Genomic DNA, 21390 nt, shown 5'->3' with positions numbered 1-21390 from the left:
AGAAGGAACAAACTAAAGATTTATTGAAGGCAGCAGAAGATGCAGAGACAAGAACAGGATGGCAGGGGTACGGGCGACATACGGAGACACTTCTGTGTTCATACCACTCTCAATGTCGGTGTTAGGAGAAAAAAAAGAAATAAAAAAAAGGCTTGTTTTCATAGCTCCGGTGGAGCTTTTTATCTTTTTTTAATATTGTATTGTTTTATCAAAATATACATGTTTGAACGTAAAGTCTTTATAATCCAAATGATTGTGTGGTACAAAAACATGAATATATACAACCAGCAGCCCCCGCGTTGTACAACAAGCCCCGTATAAAAAGGAGAAACCTAAAAGCTCTAAACAAACTAAACAATGTACGCGACTTCACTGTGTGGGAATGGTGAGCGGGCTCCGGATCTAGCGTCGGGTTTTTTTCCTGGCAACACAGTGTACGTGTCTTTGAGGCGATCGAGGACGACGCGTTCAGGTTGTGGAATGTGTGTAAGCGGGGGAGGAAACAAACTTAAGAAATCCCAACACTACAAAACCGCAGAAGGTCCTTTGGTCCTCAACAACAACAACAACATCATCAACATCAATAACCGTCTGTAGCTACATGAAGCTTTTTCTTAAACCATGCATAATAATCGTCTTTTTTAGAAAAATAGAGAGCGGACACCCGCCTGCTCCGGGACTATACAGTGGTCCAAGGCTGTGGAGAAGCGTGCGGGAGGCACTGAGAGGAATGTGACGTTTTTTTAAGACTCGCGTGACACTTGAGGGGTTCGCAAAGGAAGGGGACAAAGTGCACGAGAAATTAAACTAAACAAATAAATGACTCGAACTGACAAAATGCCTCCCAGCTGCCCTCTCACAGGTAGGATTTACCTGAGCTTGGTGGTAAAACTAAATCTTAGGTGTGTGTGTGGGGGACAACACCTGACGAAATAGGTAAACAAACTGGGTGGGTCAAGGCACTGTGGTTTAACCAAACAGGCCACTACTAACAGATACGTTCAGAAGAGATAAATGCTAACATAAAAAAGATAAATGAATATATGTGTCCACATATAAATGAATATAAAGATGGTTAAATGAGACCTACAAGTAGGTCAAAGGGCGCTGTGAATGTGAGTGGCTCTTACGCCTAAGAGCTACAATTGCCTAGCAAGCATATTAGGCCTCTATGACTTACATTCAGAACTTTCTGCATACACATTAATCGTATTTAGACTAGATCTTTTACCACTTTCACTAAGCGGGGGAAAAAAAAGGTTTTTTTGACAGAAGCCAGATTGCTTAAGGCTTGTGGCTGGGAAAGGAGGCGTAAGGCACGAGACTGTAGTAGATAATATTTATGCTTCTCCAACTCAAGAGTACTACAGTATAGTGGTACATATCCCTTGAAGCAAATCGGTGAGCACTTACATGAAATATCTGTTTTAAAAGTAAAAGGGGAAACTTTTTCGTGGTCCGGGTAGTGAAAAAAATTACAAATAATAATTAGCCTCCGAAGGCACACGGAATGCAGAAGTGTGTCTGGTATGTATAGATGGTGTCTTCAGGCCATTTTGGTCTTTTAAGTGACAGCTCATTAGCGCAAATGTGTCCTGTTGTATTGCAGACTGCTGCTCCGCCTTCACAACAGCTCGTTTGGGTACCAAAGAGCTGGTTTAACCGCCCTTGGGTCCTCATTCATGGTTGTGCTTACATCAGCGCCTGTGCAGGCACAGCGTGTGTTTGTTGGACATATATTCTAAACATAAAAGCGTTAAAAACATTTTCTTGTAAAGAAGCGTGTCCCTAAATCACTTAGCAGGTTTTCTGACTGGTATACAAAATAGTTTGTCCATCACCTTAACACCCAAGCACCATTCTACCTGACTGACACCTAAAGAAATTGGGATTGTTTTTGTTATACCATATAAAATAATGATTAAAAAAAAACTGAGCGTACTGGAGAAATAAACATTGTAGAAGTAGGAGCAACTTTCTGCAAGGAAACAGTCACGAGCGTGTCATTTTCACCGAATGAGAGCGGGAGAATGGTCGCAATCAAACAGTAAACCTCGAGAGGGAGACAAAAAAGGCACTCAGATGGTGGACTTGGAGAAGGACACGCGAAGGTGGTGGTTCTCCCCCAGATCGTGGTTGTGGAACTCGATCAGGCACTCGATGGCCTCCTCGACCGAGGCCATCTGGATCAAGGCCATCTTGCGATCGTTTCTGTGTGAGGGGGAGAAAAGGGCTGATGCTTAATACTTAACCTTGGAAGATAAAAATAAATCCTAGGAAAGAAAACTTACTGAAAGAACTTGAAGGCTTTGACTGTGGCTCCTGAGCTGGTAAAAAGCCTCTCGAGGTCTTCCTCCACCACAGACGGCCTACATGACGAGTTATGTGGTATTTGTCGTCATCTACGCAATAAATGAAACATTGGTAGAATAAAAACAAGAAAACTCACGGTATGTTGGAGAGGTGGAGCGTCGCGGAGGGCGGGAAGATATTGGAGTAATTTTTGGAGCCGGGCTTCTTGAAGCGATGCAGTGGGGAGTTGCTGAAGTCCTTGGTCAGGCCCTGGTCCTCTTGGCCCTCTCGCGGCAGCTGGACCGTGGTGTGTTTGGACACCGTCACACGGATGGCCCTGCCGTGAAGCCGCTGGCCGTTGAGGTGACTTATGGCTAAGGAAACGACATGAGCATGTTAGTTGAGTGTTTGGAGCTTGACACGTTGCGAGCGAGACGGCGTTACCTAGTGGGAAAGTTGCTGAATTGTGTTTCAGTCCAAGACCCACAGCGAAAACACAATGGACAAAGTGACTATTTTTTAAACCCTAAACGCTATAAAATGCCTAGTACTGACATGAAAAGACATGTCTTGTCAAAGCATTCGCCACTTTGAGACATCACTAGGGATGATGTTTGATAAGGAATTATCGAGTTCGAGCCTATTATCGAATTCTCTTATCGAACCGATTCCTTATCGATTCTCTTATCGAGTCCAGATAGGTTGTTGTATATGGAAAAAAACACAATATTTGGTTTAACAAAAGCTTTTATTATATAATAAAAAAATAAAATCTAATAAATAAATATTGACTGTTACTCACCTAAAAAAATAATAAAAAAAAAAAAATATTGACTGTTGTTACCCAAAGTATATTAAGTGGGATTTTTCAGAGAAACAAATATATACAGTAACACAAAAACAACCTGTCTCTGTGATCACTATAGGTGTATAAATAAAATCAGTACCTTGGGCACAAAACTGAAAATAATACAGCTCTCCAAAAAGTGCACTTCTGCTGCTATTGGAACATAACTGTTTGTTATGATGCTTTGACATTTGTGCACTTTATTTCTTTATTGAAAGAAAATTCTATGAAGAGAAAAGTTGTTTGCAAATGTGGTTACAATGCTAAAAAATGAAAAGTTAAAGCTAAAAAAAGAAATACACTTTATTGAGTTAACATTATTTCTTTATAAGGGGAAAGATGTTATGAGCTAGAGAATATAACAACTACACTACCCAGCATGCAACGGGAGTGACGAGCATGCGCGGACACCCCGAAAAGTGTTGCATGTTGCCACGCTGTGAAAGTAAACGTCAAGAACTCAGCCAACACGCCTCGTCTGCATTATTTATAATTAGACAGACAACACATATACAGTGTGATTTTGTTTTGTTTACAAGGAAAGAAAAACCAAAGTTCAAAAAGGGAGATGTGTTGTATATATATGTATGTGCTGCGGTTGCTTTAAGAACGTTGCGACAGCTGCCGTAAAGGAGGTGCGTTGCTAGCCTGGTTGCTATGTTTCCGGTTGGTCGTAAAAGTGTTCGTCATGTGTTTTACCCTGCCAAAATCTCTCAGTAAAGTTATTCGATGGATTATAGCTTTTGTTTTGAACTTTATTACACCTTGGAGCGCTTTTTCCCGTCCATTGTTTTCCTGCTTTCGCTATCTGTGCCTAATGACTGAGCTACGTGACGTCATTTCTTGTGATGTCACACGGAGCATTTCTGGTCGGGACGGGATTCGAATAAAGAATCAACTCTTTTTCTTTACTATAGTGGTCTCGATAACAGGTTCTCAAAAAGGGATTCGAGTCCGAGGACTCGGTTCTTTTCTTATCAAACAACCGGGAAAACCGGTTTCGAGTATCATCCCTAGACATTACCCTCTGCTGTATTTTAAGCTGCAGCACTCTTTTTCTTGTCCACACGACGAAGTCGGTTACAAACAGAACTTTTGGAGAACTGCTGCTTCAGTGTTTGTGTGGTTACAGGTAACCTATTTAGCAACAAAAACATTGACGTGCGACTGTCAGTTTGATAGCTTAAAAATTAGCAATCACTTACCAGAAGCCCAGGATAACAATGTTTGTTTTAATCGCACATGTGTGTTATAACAAAGACGATAACAAAGATAATGTTACAAGTTACTGTACATTAGGGGTGTAACGGTACACAAAAATTTGGGTTCGGTACGTACTTCGGTTTAGAGGTCACGGTTGGGTTCATTTTCGGTACAGTAAGAAAACAACAAAATATAAATATTTGGGTTATTTACCAAATTTGCAAAATCTTCCACCAAAAATATTTTTCTTAGTGTAATATTTGATGTGAAGTAATGGGAACCTTGGATAGGTCAATAATTCATAATAACATTGATTTTGATTCAATATTATTGAGCAATGACAGTTTGAAAGAAAAAAAACAGCTTTGTTTTATTAGTCAACATTGCAACTTTTTCTAAATGACATTTAACCTTTAAGCTTTTTTATTTCACTTTTGTTATGTTTTTGTTTATCTTAATAGTATTTTTAGAATGTGCCGTGGGCCTTTAAAACATTAGCTGTGGGCCGCAAATGGCCTCCGGGGCACACTTTTGACACCCCTGCTAGAGATAATAAAAATTTTTATCTGATAAATCTATGGATAAAAAGCAGAGCCTGGCGACGCATGCGCGTTTATCATAACTCTCTCTGTCTCTCTGTCTCTGCCCCTCCCTCACCAATGCTGCTGCACGCACAATTTGTTTTGTTTTTAACCCCTTCTTAATCCTGAACGTAGTGTGTTCTTGAGTGAGTGATATTCAGAATTCCCATTGTTGTGAACGTAGCACGCCTGTAAGGTGATTGGCGAAGAAGGCGGAAATGAGGAGTGAGGATAGACGTGCGTGTGGAAGGAACGAGATAAGTTGAGCTGTGTTAGTATAGGTTGCTCAATAAAAGATTAAAAAGAGCGTCATACTTGGTGTGCACTTCTTCTGGACGCTACAGTACATTGGAAATACACGCAACCCTAACTCAAAATGCCGGACATTTGAGGCATTTAAGAAACTCAGCTCCGCAAAAGAGGACATGTCCGGTGAAAAGAGGACGTATGGTCAGTCTATCCTAGCCCATTAGCTGTTAGCATGCCGTGTGTTGTGCCTCGGTGTGCATTGTTTACACAACGTGCGTTACGCTACTTAATATGTCCGTGTGGAAACTCGTTCGGTACACCTCCGAAACGAACTGGAACCCCCGTACCGAAACGGTTCAATACAAATACACGTACCGTTTACACCCCTACTGTACATGTAATATCACAATATTGATTAACAGAGGCTTTTTTCAGGCTACTGATTGGCCAAAATGCACACAATAGTCGGTAAATGTGTTTTTGTAATAACATTTTTCAACACTTGTGTGGAGGAAAATTCATTCAAGTGGGGTAAAAGTGTTTTAGAAAATATCCTCGTTGAAAAATGCTTTTCCAGCGCGAATGCAGAGCTAAGGAACTGTTAAGTGAGCAAAGAAACATGCCTGGAATATATCAGCCGTACAAAACGACAAACATCCCTTTTAACGCCATCCCTTGGTACCGTATTTTCCGCACCATAAGCCGCGCCTAAAAACCACAATTTTTCTCAAAAGCCGACAGTGCGGCTAATAACCCGGTGCGCCTTATATATGGATTAATATTAATATTTATTTTCATAAAGTTTAGGTCTCGCAACTATGGTAAACAGCCGCCATCTTTTTTCCCCGTAGAAGAGGAAGCGCTTCTTCTTCTACGGTAAGCAACCGCCCCCATAGAAGAGGAAGCGCTTCTTCTTCTACTGTAAGCAACCGCCAAGGTGAGCACCCGCCCCCGTAGAAGAAGAAGCGCGCGGATATTACGTTTTATTTCATTTGTGTGTTTCTGTAAAGACCACAAAATGGCTCCTACTAAGAGATACGCGTACAAGGTTCCACTGACTTGATATTCCTGTGAACCGCACTGTGGATACAACGGGAGCACGTACGGTGAATATTCGCACCACAGGGAATGAGAAGCCGTCCTTCACTGTGGTTCTAGCTAGCCATGCTAACGGCCAGAAACTTCCACCCACGGTGCTATTCAAAAGGAAGACCTTGCCAAAAGAGAACTTTCCAGCCCGCGTCATCATAAAAGCAAACTCGAAGGGATGGATGGATGAAGAAAAAATGAGCGAAGAGACCGGGTGACTTTCACGCAGCTCCGTCCCTGTTGATCTATGATAAAATGTGTATACATTTTATCTGCTGATGTACTTCTATTAAAAATAAATAAATAAAAAAGGGCCAATATGGTATACGTCACAATGCTAAATATCAGCGGCAGTAATCAACCCGGCCGATAATCGGTCGATCTCTAATTTGAACAGGAATCTGCGGCTATGCAAGGAGTGAATGCCCAACCTCAGAAAGACGGGATAAAATATGCTAATAAAAAGGCTAGGAAAATATATTCATTATTAGTTATTAACTCTTCCAGCTTTTTCGCATGAAATGATGCCTTCGACTATTAATCCATCTTTCTAAGGAGGTTTTCTGGGGCCATAGTAAAATCATTCTGGCACAAAGTGTTGGCACACGACGAAAAAGTGTTAGCTACCTAGCTGAGCCTGGGTGCCATCAGACATCTGGATCAGCGCATTTTCCTTTTTATTGAACAGGATCTTGACTCTCGTCACGTCGCCATACACACCTGGGAGGAAAAGAGCAGGGTGTCAGATGCGGAGGAGTGCAGGGTTTAGTTTTTTTTTAACTAATAGTCTCTCACACAACCAATCACAGCAGAAAACTATTCAGATCTCAGGGCCTTTCTATCAAATCCGCTAGCGAGTAAACCCGAGCTTGATTGAGGCGATTCTAAATTGGTGCTGGTGTTGAATCTCAAAGACTAACCCGAAACAGTACACAAGTAGTAAGTCATCTTATTTGTTAAGAAAGGATACAAAATAGTTATGCTTTGAAAAGTTCAGATCAAAAGGGAAAAAGGATAATGAAAAAAGCGGTAGTTTAATTGTTTGCTAGCATAAAGTTGATTTGTGTACAATTGGGGAATCGGGTAAAATCATGCAGGAATAAACTCCACATGCATAAACCAACACAAAAGGAAGGGGGTAAGTCGCTGCACAAAAATAGAAAGCTGCAGCATTTGATTTTGTCTGTTGTTTCATTGCCACCTTGGGAAATTCTACACATCGCCCTTTTTTTTTTTTTTTAATCAAAACAATGCGGAAACCATTTAACTAAAATCATCAACTTGTCTGACAGTGCGTTGTGCTTTGGAACCTGCCACACTTCTTAAGTGGGAGTTTTACCACAATGGAGAGCTGTTCTTTTGAGGATAAACGAGAACATATTTCTCAAATACTGAAAAATTAAGTAAAATGCTGCTGCTCTGTGCGGCGCTCTTAGCCTCCATCAACCAAAACAGATCTCACGCAAACACACACACACACAAATCTCCAAAATAAAGCTAGCAACCCCTTTTATGCCCACCTAGCCTGATGCTAAGCCATCAGTGGTTTAAATAAACAAAGCCAACAACATGAGACAAGACATGCCCACCTTGCCAGGTAACAGTAGTAATAAAAAAAGGAGATGAAAGGATGATAACGTACCGAAAAGAATAAAGAGGCAGTGTGGCGTAACGCTCTTTAGAGACAGCAGGGGGAGCAGCGGGCCAAAAGGGGGAGGTAGAGGTAACAGGGGAAAATAGGCGGAGTGGAGGACAGTGGAGTGGAGTCGGGACATGTCCGCAGGCCACAGGCAGCGAGGTCCACAGGAAGGCCACAGTACCATGGTGGAAGGAGAGGCATGAGGCACGGAGAGAATAATGGAGGACAAGGAGGAGGGAGTTGATGTGGTGGTGGTGGTGAGCAGTGATTGTGGACGTTGGGGCAAAAAAAATAGGGAGGTGTCAATTAGTCATTTTTGTGGGTGGTTTCCAAATTGGGGGACAATGGCCATGGGAGACAAAGGGCGGGTGGTTGTAGCAGAAAAAACAGGGGAGGACAGAGGGAACGATTGGTCGTGGGGCGTGCGGTCAGTTGGCAAGAGTACAGGTGGGGCGGGGTGGGGGTTTAAAACAAAAAAAAAGGAGGAGGGGGGAAGGAGGGAGAGAGAGAGAGAGAGAGAAAAAGGAAGTAAAAAAAAAACAAGGTCAGTATACACAAAGAAATGTAGTGCTTCAGACAGTAGAACTGGCTAAATTAAAATGCACTGTCACTATGGGAACACTAGAAGAAACAGAAGAGAAAAAAAAGATTAACAATGAAATACAGAAAAAGGCAGAGACAATATGAACTTTGGAGTTACAAACTACGTTAAGGGTTAAAATTACATGTTTTGAACTATGCAATCAAGTTACCCTTCAATTATTCATGTCCCAACCCCCGTAAAGTAATGACAAGAGTAAACACCAGTGACTGATAACATTGCTACAAATTAGAATAAGAAAAAAAGTCATATTGTCTCTCCAAACAACTCAAGAATGATTTCATACTTATGGACAAAAAATGAAGACATGGAATGGTAAGTGTATTACAAAAAAAAGAAGTTAGTGTATTGAATAAACTTAAAAATTCACAGTGAGCAAAGTGGCAGGTCAGAAAATGCAGCAGGTTTGGTCAAACAGAGGTCCTGAAAGAAGTGCTTTGGACTAGATGGCACACAAATACAAATTGAAAAAAACCTAAACAGTCATGGCGTTCTTCAGCCAGTCTCATCACGGCCACGTGGGGGCGACACTGGACCTGTCTAGTACTACTTTCTAACCTGTGCAAACAGAGGGTGGTGGGGCTGTACTGCTTTTAGAGAGCCCAGCCAGTGTTACTGACCTCAGGGTTCAGATTGCTGACCAACAGAACGCTGTGTCCCCCTGCAGCAGCGAGGCCGGCCAGGCTGAGGCGACTGGCGGCGGCCGCTGCTGCTGCCATGCCTCCGTGCCCAACACCCAGAGATGCCAGGGCGCCGGGAATACCAGGCATTGCAAGACCTAAAAGAACAATTACAGATTTTTTCACACAAATTATCACTGCAGGTGTCACTTTATACAGAGCCAACCATGTTGCATTACACTTCTGAACAGATTCTCCTTACGGAATGAAGGGCACAGACCTGCGTGCTGGATGGCAAAGGCTGGGGGGAATGCATGAGCGCCACCATATGGAGATGCAGAGATTAAACCTGGTGCTGTGGTCGTGAAAGGAAATAAGTGTTTACATGATTTGAGTAACACACTAAAAAACATACACAATCTTACCAAATGCTGCCATGGTTTGGTGGTCAAGGGTGGGCTGAGAATCTGCAGTGGGGAGGTCTGGGCGTGTGTAGTCCCTGCTTTTGTCGTTGTTGTACTTCACATTCAGGCTGGTGAGCTTGGAATAGCTGATTCTCAGAGTGCAACAAGCGTTGTAGATGTTCTGACCATCCAGAGACTGACAAAAAGCAGAGGGTTTTGCGTGAAAACTAGAAACAAGTATGTTGTGCTGGACATTTTTTCTCGACTACATCCGCCTTAGACCTGGTTTATGCTTCTGTGTTGAGGCGCTTGGGTATGTTACGTAGGTACGTAGGATAGCCCCTGCCCCTTAAACCCTATTGCGATCTAAACGATCGAACATCTGTCAATGATGTGATTGGTAGGCTTTAAGCACATTTCCTGTGTGTATACAGCCCGCCGTAGTGAACGCGTTCTCTGTGGATTTTAGACCAACATTTGTAATATGTGACGGTTACACATGGATTAGCGCTAATAACATTGTATCTCTGCAATTGCCATTGTTCGTAAAAACGCTTAAGTGTGTCATTGTAGCTCACGGAGTTGACTCGATGCATGCTACGCGCTGAGCCCGGACACAGAACTCAGAAATAATCACACAAACGTCAGAAGCGACGTCGTAGTGATTACATAAGCATAAACCAAGTTTTGGTCGCATCACTCCTACCAATTTAGCGTGATAGGCCGTCATGGCGTCAGCATACTGGATGAGAGCCTGAAACTGGTTGTTCTTTGTGAAAGTGATGATCTTCAGCACCGTGCCAAACTTGGAAAATATCTGAGGCAGTGCAAAGTAGGACAGCGGGTTAAAGACATGTTGAACCTTTCATCAAAAGCAGACTTGATTGGAAATGTAGGACTCAGACTGTACCTGGTGCAGAACCTCCAGGGTGACTGGGTAGAAGAGGTTCTCTACAATAACTCTGAGAACGGGGCTTTGAGCTGTAGCGCCTGCGAGGCCGCCTGCATCTGAAGGTATGGCCATGACGCCTCCAATCGCGCCTCCATGTAGTGCGTTGACCGCCTGCAGAGCTGCCTGGGCACGCTGGGGAGGGAGACAAGGCCGACAGACAAAAACTTACTTTCAGGCCCAAACAAGTTCTAAACTAAACATGAAAAGCAAGGAGCATTTCTAAGGCCTCACCACTTGGTTGGGGGAGTTGTCAGTCTTGAGCTCTTTGTGGGTGGAGTACTGCATATAAATGGGGTGGTTTCTGATGATAGGGGTGACAGATGAGTAGTAGCTCACCATGGTTTGAGCACACTCCTCACTGTTCAGCTCCAAGAAAGCCTGTGAGGCAGAACAAAAAAAACATGATCCTATCTTACACTAAAATCTACTTTAGTAACATTAAATTCAACTGAAAGAAAAAAAGATTAAGATTCTCCTGCAAGCAAGAACCTGGTCTATACCTGGTTTTTCCCTTTCAGCATCAGCAGATTGGTGACTTTACCAAAGGGTAAGCCCAGCCCAATGACCTCAGCCTCGTTTATGTCACTGGGCAGCTTGCGTACGTGGACCACGCGCGACGGAACACTGGGGCTGCGAACCTCACCCTTGAATTTTTTGCTGTCGTTGCCATTGGCTGCGAGGGAAAACAGAGGAAGATACAATCAGGGGAGTGAAAGGCATTGCTTACCCGTTCCTGAATAATGGATTGATTGTCATGGCAACACATAACACAGGCAAGACGAGCGCTCAAATGAGGCAGTGGGGGAAGAAAGAGAGAGAGGGAAAAAAGAGAAAAAGAACCATCCTTCCATGGCACCTCCCTACCTGAGTTCATGATATAGGGCCCGTTGGTCATGCAGGAAGAAAAGAGTTCGTCAGATCCCCTCTGCAGAGAAAGAAAACAAAAAGGCTCACTTTAAATGGATCAGCCAATGAATGCAGCGAAGGGCAGGTGGGGAGCATAGTGCTCGTGTTACGGCCAGCATTGTGAGGTGAAGCAGGGCGTAACACAAGTCTTGAAAACATGCTTTAGAAGAGAACATGACCCCCCCAACCGGTAATAATGAGAAGGCTTCTGCTTGTCATCAGATACGAGGTTACTACAGTTTGTGTGTTCTAAGAAAGCTACACCAGCGACAGGGGACAAGAATGCCGGTGAATACCACAGATGACAATTTTGAAAACCACCACCAACGAGAGTGGAGAATGCAGTTTGTCCAGAGCATATTTACATAAACTACAGCATTTAAGTCAACAGTTACGCCTTAGCTTAAGAAGCACCATCAGTCACTCAAAAGCACCCACTCAGGTAGATAACATAAACAGTGGGACCATCTGGACTGGAAGGATAGTGGAGATCCCCCCCCCCCCCACCATACAATGGCGTCCACATGGCTGGGCTTTAATGAAGTACAGCAGTCACAAGAAGTGGCTCAGTGGACTATAAGCTCTACAACGGGCGGGGGGGGGGGGGGGGGCCACAATGAAGGTCCTGTTCCGGATAAAACTAGGGCCATTGTTGCACGGCAGAGCGCAAACATATGGAACCCCTTAGGACTCTCTGGGATTTGAAGAGCCATGCAAGAGTTTTAAAAAGAACCTGTCGTGCAGGTTTATTGAGCATTCCTCCCCAAACTTGTGAAGCTGACTGGGAGTTTTGGATCCATGCAACTCTTGTATTGTTCATTATCTCTACAACAAGAGAAACAACAGTCCACCCTTACAGTGTAAATAATAGCAAACAAACCAAAGGCTGTGAGGCCACCACTCAGGAGCTCATTGGAACATTGTAAATTGAAGGTGATATCAACAAAGGCGTTGGTCAAAACACTGAAAACTGGTCATGAGAAATTGAGGACCTGGCAGTCAATCGCTCAACAGGAACAGAAGACAGGAAGAGAGCAAGACCAAGCCTGCTTCCTGGGCTCCGTTAACTCCCTCCATGGGACTTGATGATTACTGCTTCATGGTAAGTTTCCCCTCCTCCTCCTCTTTTTCTTCTACTTCCTCATTCTAACAATAGCCACAGGGCGTGTTTAAAAAATTAAATAAAAACTTTAACAAAATGGCACTTTCAATTTGAGTAAATGCATTATGGAGGGTAAGATTTCAGACAGATATACTGCATGTTCTAAATGTGTATGTACTTATTTGATTGTTCATTAAAGCTCAGAGCGCTGACAGAATAATGACCACCTTCAGTAATCATGATTCATGATCAGCTCACTTCCTCAACATGTGCAGCTTCCTTTCACAGCAAAAAGCAACTCAAATTGGAATGTACACGAGAGGCTTTTTTTTTTTTTTTACTGCATCATAAACCACACCTGGCTTGTGTTTACATACACAAATAACATCTGAATCTGATTAGCCAACAATGGTTTACATTTGGCTGCAGTTAGTGAAAAAAACAAGAAGCACCACGCAGGTACGGGCATGTTTTTTTCCATGAACTGCCATTGAGGGGATTGGGAAAGGGGGCAGGGTGTCTCACTGGGGGTGGGAGGAGATAGGGGGGTGCTGGAATGTGACCGCGGAATGCCAGACGCTCTGCCCAGACGAATAATTATAAGATTCCAGCAAAGCAGAGAGCTGCAGCAGTGAGATTTAATGCACACTAAAACCTCTTTTAAAAAAGGTGGCTTTAAAAAAACAATACAGTTTGAACCTGGAGCACCAATCCATGTTGAAAAACAGGCTAGGCTGAAAGGAAAGGGGGTGCGGCTTGTGTCTGCAAGGGTGTGTACCTGGGAGCTTGTTTAAACAGACAAAGACCTTTAACCAAGAAATGGCTGGCTGTTGAACAATAGTCGGACCTGAAAATGTCTGAAATCACTCACATTTCTACGCCGAGTGATCTCCCAAGCAACAATGGATACTACAAGTCAGTTTTTTAATGATACAACTGACAACACTTACATGTTGGACTTTCCACTACACAGGAGCACCCGAGATTAACTACAAGCTTTTGTTTCCAAACAGCCACAAGGCCGACTAGCCACACCTCACACTTCATGGACACGAGACCAACTACTCGCTTTCTTGGGAGAAGAAGCCGCCATGTACTGACCACAGAGTCCATGAATCACCCCTTTTTTGTGTACATTTCCGAGGCTTGAATGTTGAGCTCCAAATGGGAAACTTTACTTTAGTATAGATAGAATACAATAGAATAGAATGCTTTTTATACTGTCACTATACGAAAGGACAAAGATTTAAAACAAGCTCATTCTCTGGCGCAGACATACAAAAGAAAACAGAAAAAAATAAGGAAAGAGATAAAAAAAATAGTGCAAATAGATAAATAAGTGCATTTTTGGAGTAGTATGGCAGTGCAGGTTGCAAATTCCATGATATAAATATTTCACTGACTGAATGGTTCACAGTAATGAGTGGATATTGGAAAATGAGTGTTACATAGAGATATTTATGAGACAGTTATTTGAGCGTCATAAATCATGTATGCAGATTTTAAACAGGTCAAGTCAAATTAAAAACATGTTTAAACCATGTTTGCCTAGCAATCAATTTTACAAAAATGGTGTACTTAGTTAAAGATCAAGCAAACCTTATCCTTTAGCTACAAACGACAATTTTATTCACAGCTTTGGTGGTACCTCAGCATACAAGTTTAATTGGTTCTGTGACGCAGCTCGTAACCTAAAACAATTTCAACACGTAACATACGACTACAGTTGTTTTAGTGATTAGAGTGGACTTCTACTGTATCTCCTTTCAGTTTCTTCTTTGCCAAACCCACCATTAGCAGCCTCTATTTTTTAGACAAATGTTCAACGTTTGGATGTTACCTTAACACCTTTGGCCGGCATTATAGACTCAGTCTACTTCAGTATGGTGCAGATTCAAAGTGCTACGCTCCAACTGCGTCACCAATTTAGCTAGCTCCACACTCTGTCATGTTTTCGATTATCTATCCATCCATTTTTTACCGCTTGTCCCTCTCTGGGTTGCTTCTATAATCAATTCGGTATAGCTCGGTTGGTAGAGCGGCCGTAAAAGCAACTTGAGGGTTGCAGGTTCGATCCCCGCTTCCGCCATCCTAGTCACTGCCGTTGTGTCCTTGGGCAAGACACTTTACCCACCTGCTCCCAGTGCCACCCACACTGGTTTAAATGTAACTTAGATATTGGGTTTCACTATGTAAAGCGCTTTGAGTCACTAGAGAAAAGCGCTATATAAATATAATTGACTTCACTTCACAATTCAATGGATATCATCCACTTCTTCTCAGCACTGTCCTTCACATTTACTTTTATCATTCCTATGGTTGGAAAAAAAAGTTATGTCCATCTCTAGCTATAAGCTAATGCTAGCAAGTAAGACTGGATGCTTTTTTGGTTGGCTCTTACAGGGTTTACTGTGGCATTCGCTATGCCAACTAGTGGTGGAAAGGCTTGTAACTCATAAGTTTTGCTCGCAACCTAAAGCCTAACAAATTGGCCAAGAGATAGCTTGTATCATGAAAAGGTCAAGCTGGGGCACCACTTCCTTTAGGATATGCTTAAGAAAGTTATTTTGAAAGGTCAGAGCAAAAATAATCATGTCCTAATTTATGGTAGCAAGATTTACAACATGTCAGGGCAAATATTTTGTCTTCAAACCAACTATCCCATTAAAGACATGTATTAGCCTAGGTTTAGTCAGTAATTATAGAGAAAGATCTTGAGGTGCATAAGGCAGCACATAGTGTGGTGCTAGTATAGTTACTTCTAACATGCTTTTAGTAAAGCCACATTCTAAGTTTACACTTGTACAAGTCAATGTCTGAAAATGACACATTGGGTTGTGAATTGTTCCATGCTTGCAGAACTTCAACTATGTCAGGTTAGCAAAAAAAAAAAAAATCTTTAAGGCAAATTCTGACTAAAATATTTTTTTGACGCATATAATAGGGCTGGGCGATAAAACAATATTATATATGCAGTGTTTGCCACACATTCATTTATTTGTGGCGGACCGGCACGAAAGAATTACGTCCGCAACAAATAAAATAAAAATAAATAAAAATAAAATATATATATATATATCATATAGTTGATGTAGATGCCCATATAGGCTGTTCAGATTTACTTTACAAAAGAGAAGTGTAGGATACTTCTTGCCTTATTTGTATTTGACCACTACTGTTTTCTGTTTATTTGTTACTGACTGTGGCAGTGCTGTTTCACTTTATGTTGCCGGTAACTAATATGGTTGTAGTAGTAGGCTAAAGTTAAATTATTTAGTATGCACTAATTAAAGGGGTAGAGCTTTAAGACACATTTTAGCTTTTATATTTTATAAGATACATTTTTTGTAACAACCACAATTAATACATATATTTCAGTGAATAACTTATTGTTCAAATCTGTATATAAATATGTACATAAAGTGTTGTAATTATATTGTAAAATGGATGGATGGACGTTTAAAACAAAACTGTTATTATTAATTAGTAAGTATACATTTTTTGAGCCTTTTTAGAGAAAATCCTATTGTAGTAAATTATGCAAATTACTTGATGATGTCATGGTGACCACGCCCATAGCCACGCCCCCACCGCCACAGGTATCTTGGCAGTTTATGGGAAACACTGATATATCACATAAAACATTCGATAATAAATCTACGTCTATATAAATAATACATTTGGAAGTGTCAACGCAAGGTTGGTTGCATGAACAAAAGCACTCGCTCTATGGTAACAGCAAAGAAGAGTTTGATTGCGCCATTTTCTTGTCTTGTGGTTGATTCTTGGCATGGAGTGAGCAGAGAAACTGAAAATGAGTGCTGCAGAGAGCTAAGAAATTGTCGATGAAACCGGAAAAGTCACCTTTTTTGGATTTTCTCCAAAGTATCGTAGTCAGACCAAAGGGGTCTGTAAATTATGCAAAGCGCTCATCCCAGCAAGCCCGGTAATCCCACACCACCTTGGCGTGCTCACCTTAGACCACAAATGTAACTTCCTGGCACTAAAAACGGATTCTCTGTTTACATTTTCACACTTTGCACCATTTTCTTACGGTTTATAACCAGAGAAACGTTACATTGGAAATAAAAATGTTTACAATAATGTATTCTTCTCCTGGTCCTTTCCATCGACATAAAATATCAATAATTATCAAAAGAGACCGTAATCAGACACTGATATCGTGATAACAGTTTTCGGCCGTGTTGCCCAGCCCTAGCATACAAAGACTTTGACGAAAAAATAGGAATATTTCTATGCGGAAGTGCTATTTTGACGGGAAATTAATGTTTAAAAATGCAAATTTCCGGATTTGTGGAAATTTCACATGCCTGCATTTGAATGAAATCAGTGCCTGTAGTGTGAGAAGGGGTGCAAAGACAAAAAACACTCAAAATGGAATGCTTACCTTTGTGCCAACTGATATGTCATGGACACTCCTGGGAAAGAAGCACAATGGTGTCAGTTAAAATTGCAAATCTATCAAAGTGTATAAAAAGGTACATCAGTTCCCCGTTCCAGGCTGCTAAAGTCTTTACAAACAACTGTGTGGAGGCTGCACCATTAATCATTAAAAAAAAGTGTGATAAATAGCCCTAAGAGAATGTATTTTTCTTTTTTCGATAAATAACCGTAAGAGGCTGAGGCATGTTTATTTAACAGTATAATTAACTGAATGCAGTGGGCCCGCTTTTCAGTCATTCACAATCTTTGTTGGTGGGCGGCGAGCGAGACCGCCTACTTTATACACACGCACAGGAAGCACGTACGGACTACTTCCCTACTCGCCAGTGAGAGGTGCTGCAAAGTAACAAAACATTGGGCGAAAATAAATATGATTACCAAGTATTACCCATAGTGGGAATATTTCAGATTCAACTCGGATGGGCAATATACGACCATCAACAAAAATAAACAAGCGAGAATGCCGTGATGGCAACAAACAAAAGACAACAGCCGACCTCAATTTTCCAACTGGGAAAAAAGTTGCACTTTAAGATCCATCCATTTCAATATTTCAGTAACTTTTTTGCTAACAGAAATTAGAGCCCATTTTATTTTTTTGTTTAAGCTATATGTATTTACCTTCTAATTACAGTACAATGGTAAACAACTCTACAGTAATAAGGGAAAATCATTTTAAAATGGTTACTTGTAGTGTATCATAAATAACTGTACAGTTTTTATCATTTATTTATTCAGTTTAAGAGCAGACAAAAGCTCAGAGTCTGTCTGCGTAAAGCCAAATATTTTAAAGTAAATTATTGCATATTATCCTTTGTGGCACATTGGGCCAGGAATATGTTGACAGCCTAAAAGCGACACGTCTTCCTTCACTCGTTAATTTCAGTTTTATGCATTTAAATGTATAAAATAGAAAAATCGCAATTTTGGAAAAATTGCAATTAAGGATTTTTCTTAAAATTGTGCAGCCCCACAACTGGGGGGGGAACTTTAGTTGTTTTCACATGATATTTGGTAATAAAACAAATCCTTACTCAATTTCAGGGACGTAGCCGGATCCCAGAGGGTACAAGTCAGCGTCTAGGCGGCTGTAAGGTTGGAAAATTAAAAGAGAAAATGATTAGAAAGGCTTTGGGCAAACTTTGACATCAAATCCACACCGAAAAATAAATTGGTCAGCAAGGAAAGTAAAACGTCTCAAACTACGGAAATCATTCACACTGTCGACCAAACAGAGGGGGAGATGAGGGGAAAACAAGGAGCATTCTTAAAGGGGGAAGGCATTTTTTTTGGAAATTTGCCAATTGTGAATCATGAGAAACAAAAACATGTCTTTTTTTGGGGGAGGGGTGTCAAAGATTATAAAAATAAATTATTTGATGATGTGGCTAATGGGAGACACCGTTGTAGCCTTCCCCTCCAACATTTTGTATACACACTGCAAGTATATATACATATTGTAGTAAGACACATTAAAAACAATATGTAATATGCGCAATGTTTACAATATTTTGATAATTTGAATCATTGCCAGAACTAATTCCTCGGCACATTTATTTCCATAGCAGCACACTTCCGACTTCTGGCAACAAATGTGTCTCCTACTTCAGGATACAAAGGCATGTGTGTGTTGTAATCATGACAGATTCGCTAACAAACAACAACGACGACAAATTAAGATATTTCAAAACCTTTTGGAATTCCACATGGACGATGAACTGCTGCTTATGGAAGCCAGCACTAAGGAAGAGTGAGACGTTGGAGCAGACAGAAGCCGAGACAGTGACTCGAAACTGCAAAATGTGGAATTTGAAGCCATGGTATTTCGACATAAATGGAGTGCTTACCAAGAAAGGAAAAAAAACGTCCCCGGCTAGCTGGACCAAACAGACTGTCCATTGAGTGAGTTACGCTTTATATCGACCATGATTCATGCAACACGTCACGACTTTACAGATACCGTAACGATTGTTCATGTAAGACAACTGTCTACTGAGTGAGTTACACTTTATATTGATCATGCAACACGTCGTGACTTTACAGATACCGCAACGATTGTTCATGTATTTCAGTCAGTGCAGTCAGTCCTATCGCGGTGTTTGCGAGTTACAAACTCAAACGCGTTTTTTGTTGACATAGAAGCTATCTTATATTGTGACATACCGTATTTTTTGGATTATAAATCGCAGTTTTTTTTTCATAGTTTGGCCGGGGGTGCGATTTATGTGTGAAATTATTAACACATTACCGTAAAATATAAAATATTTATCACATTCACGTAAGAGACTAGGCGTATATCAGCAAACGTCACTCACACACACGGATCGACAAAGCATGGGCTTCAGTGACAACCGAAACCATCCTGTCCGGATTAAGAAACCCTGGAATAATTGGAACTGCAACTGACGATGACTCTGACGTAAGCGACGTACCGATAGAAGAGGAAGCGGCGCATTGTCTACCTTTGGAGTTGGCAGAGTTGTTTAGAAGCGACACCGAGGAAGATGATTTCATCGGATTTAGCGATTTGGAGTGACTGATTGTTTGGTAAACGTATAGCATGTTCTATATGTTATAGTTATTTGAATGACTCTTACCATAATATGTTACGTTAACATACCAGGCACGTTCTCAGTTGGTCATTTAAGCGTCGTATAACGTACACTTATTCAGCCTGTTGTTCACTATTCTTTATTTATTTTAAATTGCCTTTCAAATGTCTATTCTTGGTGTTGGATTTTATCAAATACATTTCCCCAAAAATGCGACTTATACCCTAGTGCGACTTATGTTTTTTTCCTTCTTTACTATGCATTTTCGTCCGGTGCGACTTATACTCCGGGGTGACTTATAATCCGAAAAATACGGTAAATGGAGTGCTTACCCAGAGAGGAAAAAAACGTCCGAGGCTAGCTGGACCGTCCACCGAGTGAGTTACACTTTATATTGACCACGTCATGACTTTACAGATACCGTAACGATTGTTTATGTATTTCGGTCAGTACAGATCGGTGTCCTATCGCGGTGTTTGTGAGTTACAAACTCAAACATGTTTCTTGTTGACGTAGAAGCTGCTTTATATTTCGACATAAATGGAGTGCTTACCCAGAAAGTAAAAAACCGTCTCCGGCTAGCTGGACCAAACAGACAACTGTCCACCGAGTGAGTTACGCTTTATATCGACCATGATTCATGCAACACGTCGTGACTTTACAGATACTGTAACGATTGTTTATGTATTTCGGTCAGTACAGATCGGTGTCCTATGGCGGTGTTTGTGAGTTACAAACTCAAAAGCGTTTTTTGTTGACATAGATGCTAGCTTATCGCTTTCCGTAGGTTGTTTTACGGCTAATACCGTCGATGTGCAACAACACTAGGGAAAAAAAAGAGTTCCTCGGCGTTCGCGCTTACAATAATGTCGCTGCAGTTTGGTTATTATACAGTTTACGGAGCGTTAATAAAGTATTGTTGAACGCATTTTTACATGTTAGAATAGCAACAAAAAAAACACCTTTTGTCTTCCTGTCCCTCAAAAAGGATCGCGAATGATAGGCAAAATTCTCCAAAAGTGCAGTTCCCCTTTAAAAGTGGGTCTTCGTCATAAAGTAATGTTAACTGGGCTTTGATATTCCAACGTTGTGGAAATAATGTGCTTGAATGCAAGTTGCAGACACGATGGTGCAACATGGCCCTCAGTGACAAACATGAAGGCGGAAATGAGACACGTTGCTTACTAGGAATCACTACTTACTCCGCCACAACCTCCTTTAACTCCTATTACCACACATTCGCCGACTTTGAACAGCGTCTTTTAAATACATGTACTTTCCAAAAAAAAGCGTCCCTCGGCGTAAACTTGACGGATGCTAACACGCTAGCTCGGCCGTGCTAACTGTTGCATGTTCAACAGATACGCGCGCGACAAGAAAAGAAAAAAAGTAATTCAAGTCCAACTTTCGCGGTCAAACAAGCGAGCGACATGCAAACGGCGACGAATTGCCGACACAAAAGTGAGTTTGCGGTGTAAATTCGGGGTAAAATGGAGTAGGGAGAGTGGCTCTTTCTTAACTTACCCGTCCATTGCACAAGAAAAAAACTGCAGGTCTGAGGCGAAGGTAGGGCGGCACACTTGCTTGATTTTCTTACAAAATGGCTGAACGCGCGGAGGCGACCGCTGATTGGTCCACTCGCCTCCCCGCGCCTGGTGTGGGCGGGGCTTGAGGGCTCATCAGCACGCCATTGGTCAAGACGGCCGTCATTTGTGGCGGGGGCGGAGGTTAATAAAAAATAACAAGGCCACTCACCAGTCAAAACATTAGGCACATAGACATGTGATAAGTAGACGCAGCATTGGCCGCTGTGACGCGAGATATTGGGCCGCCATCTTGAAGTGGTGACGAGGAGCCGACGAGCAGCCTAAACTGACAGTTGACAGGTA

The 21390-nt window shown here is 41.6% G+C and overlaps 1 protein-coding gene across 2 annotated transcripts; it reads right to left on the bottom strand.

The window, feature by feature from the left end:
• Window position 1: 1 nt before the first annotated feature.
• On the bottom strand, window positions 2–21096 carry LOC133646009 (polypyrimidine tract-binding protein 1-like). Of its 2 annotated transcripts, none has more exons than XM_062040947.1 (16): window positions 21026–21096; window positions 17984–18037; window positions 16894–16924; window positions 11342–11402; window positions 10978–11150; window positions 10709–10855; window positions 10436–10609; window positions 10232–10342; window positions 9547–9721; window positions 9384–9476; window positions 9122–9279; window positions 7904–7937; window positions 6889–6981; window positions 2450–2666; window positions 2292–2369; window positions 2–2211 (listed from the first exon to the last, which is right to left on the bottom strand). In XM_062040947.1, the coding sequence occupies exons 1-16, from the start codon at window positions 21031–21033 to the stop codon at window positions 2079–2081; spliced, it is 1740 nt and encodes a 579-aa protein (XP_061896931.1). In that variant the 5' UTR covers window positions 21034–21096; the 3' UTR covers window positions 2–2078. The 2 variants fall into 2 exon arrangements, with proteins under 2 accessions (XP_061896931.1, XP_061896932.1); XM_062040948.1 differs by having other exon boundaries at window positions 9402–9476.
• Between the last annotated feature and the right edge of the window lie 294 nt (window positions 21097–21390).

This window comes from Entelurus aequoreus, linkage group LG03 (genome assembly GCF_033978785.1).
Source record: "Entelurus aequoreus isolate RoL-2023_Sb linkage group LG03, RoL_Eaeq_v1.1, whole genome shotgun sequence".
NCBI classification, from domain to species: domain Eukaryota; kingdom Metazoa; phylum Chordata; class Actinopteri; order Syngnathiformes; family Syngnathidae; genus Entelurus; species Entelurus aequoreus.
The sequence above is the reverse complement of the archived record's forward strand: the minus strand, read 5'-3'. Positions and strand labels throughout refer to the sequence as shown.

Coding starts and splice junctions, on each gene's coding strand:
- LOC133646009 (XM_062040947.1), bottom strand. Junction 9,722..10,231: donor CGGCCTATCACGCTAAATTG/GTAGGAGTGATG, acceptor GCTTTTTGTCAG/TCTCTGGATGGTCAGAACAT. Junction 9,280..9,383: donor AGGTCTGTGCCCTTCATTCC/GTAAGGAGAATC, acceptor TTGTTCTTTTAG/GTCTTGCAATGCCTGGTATT.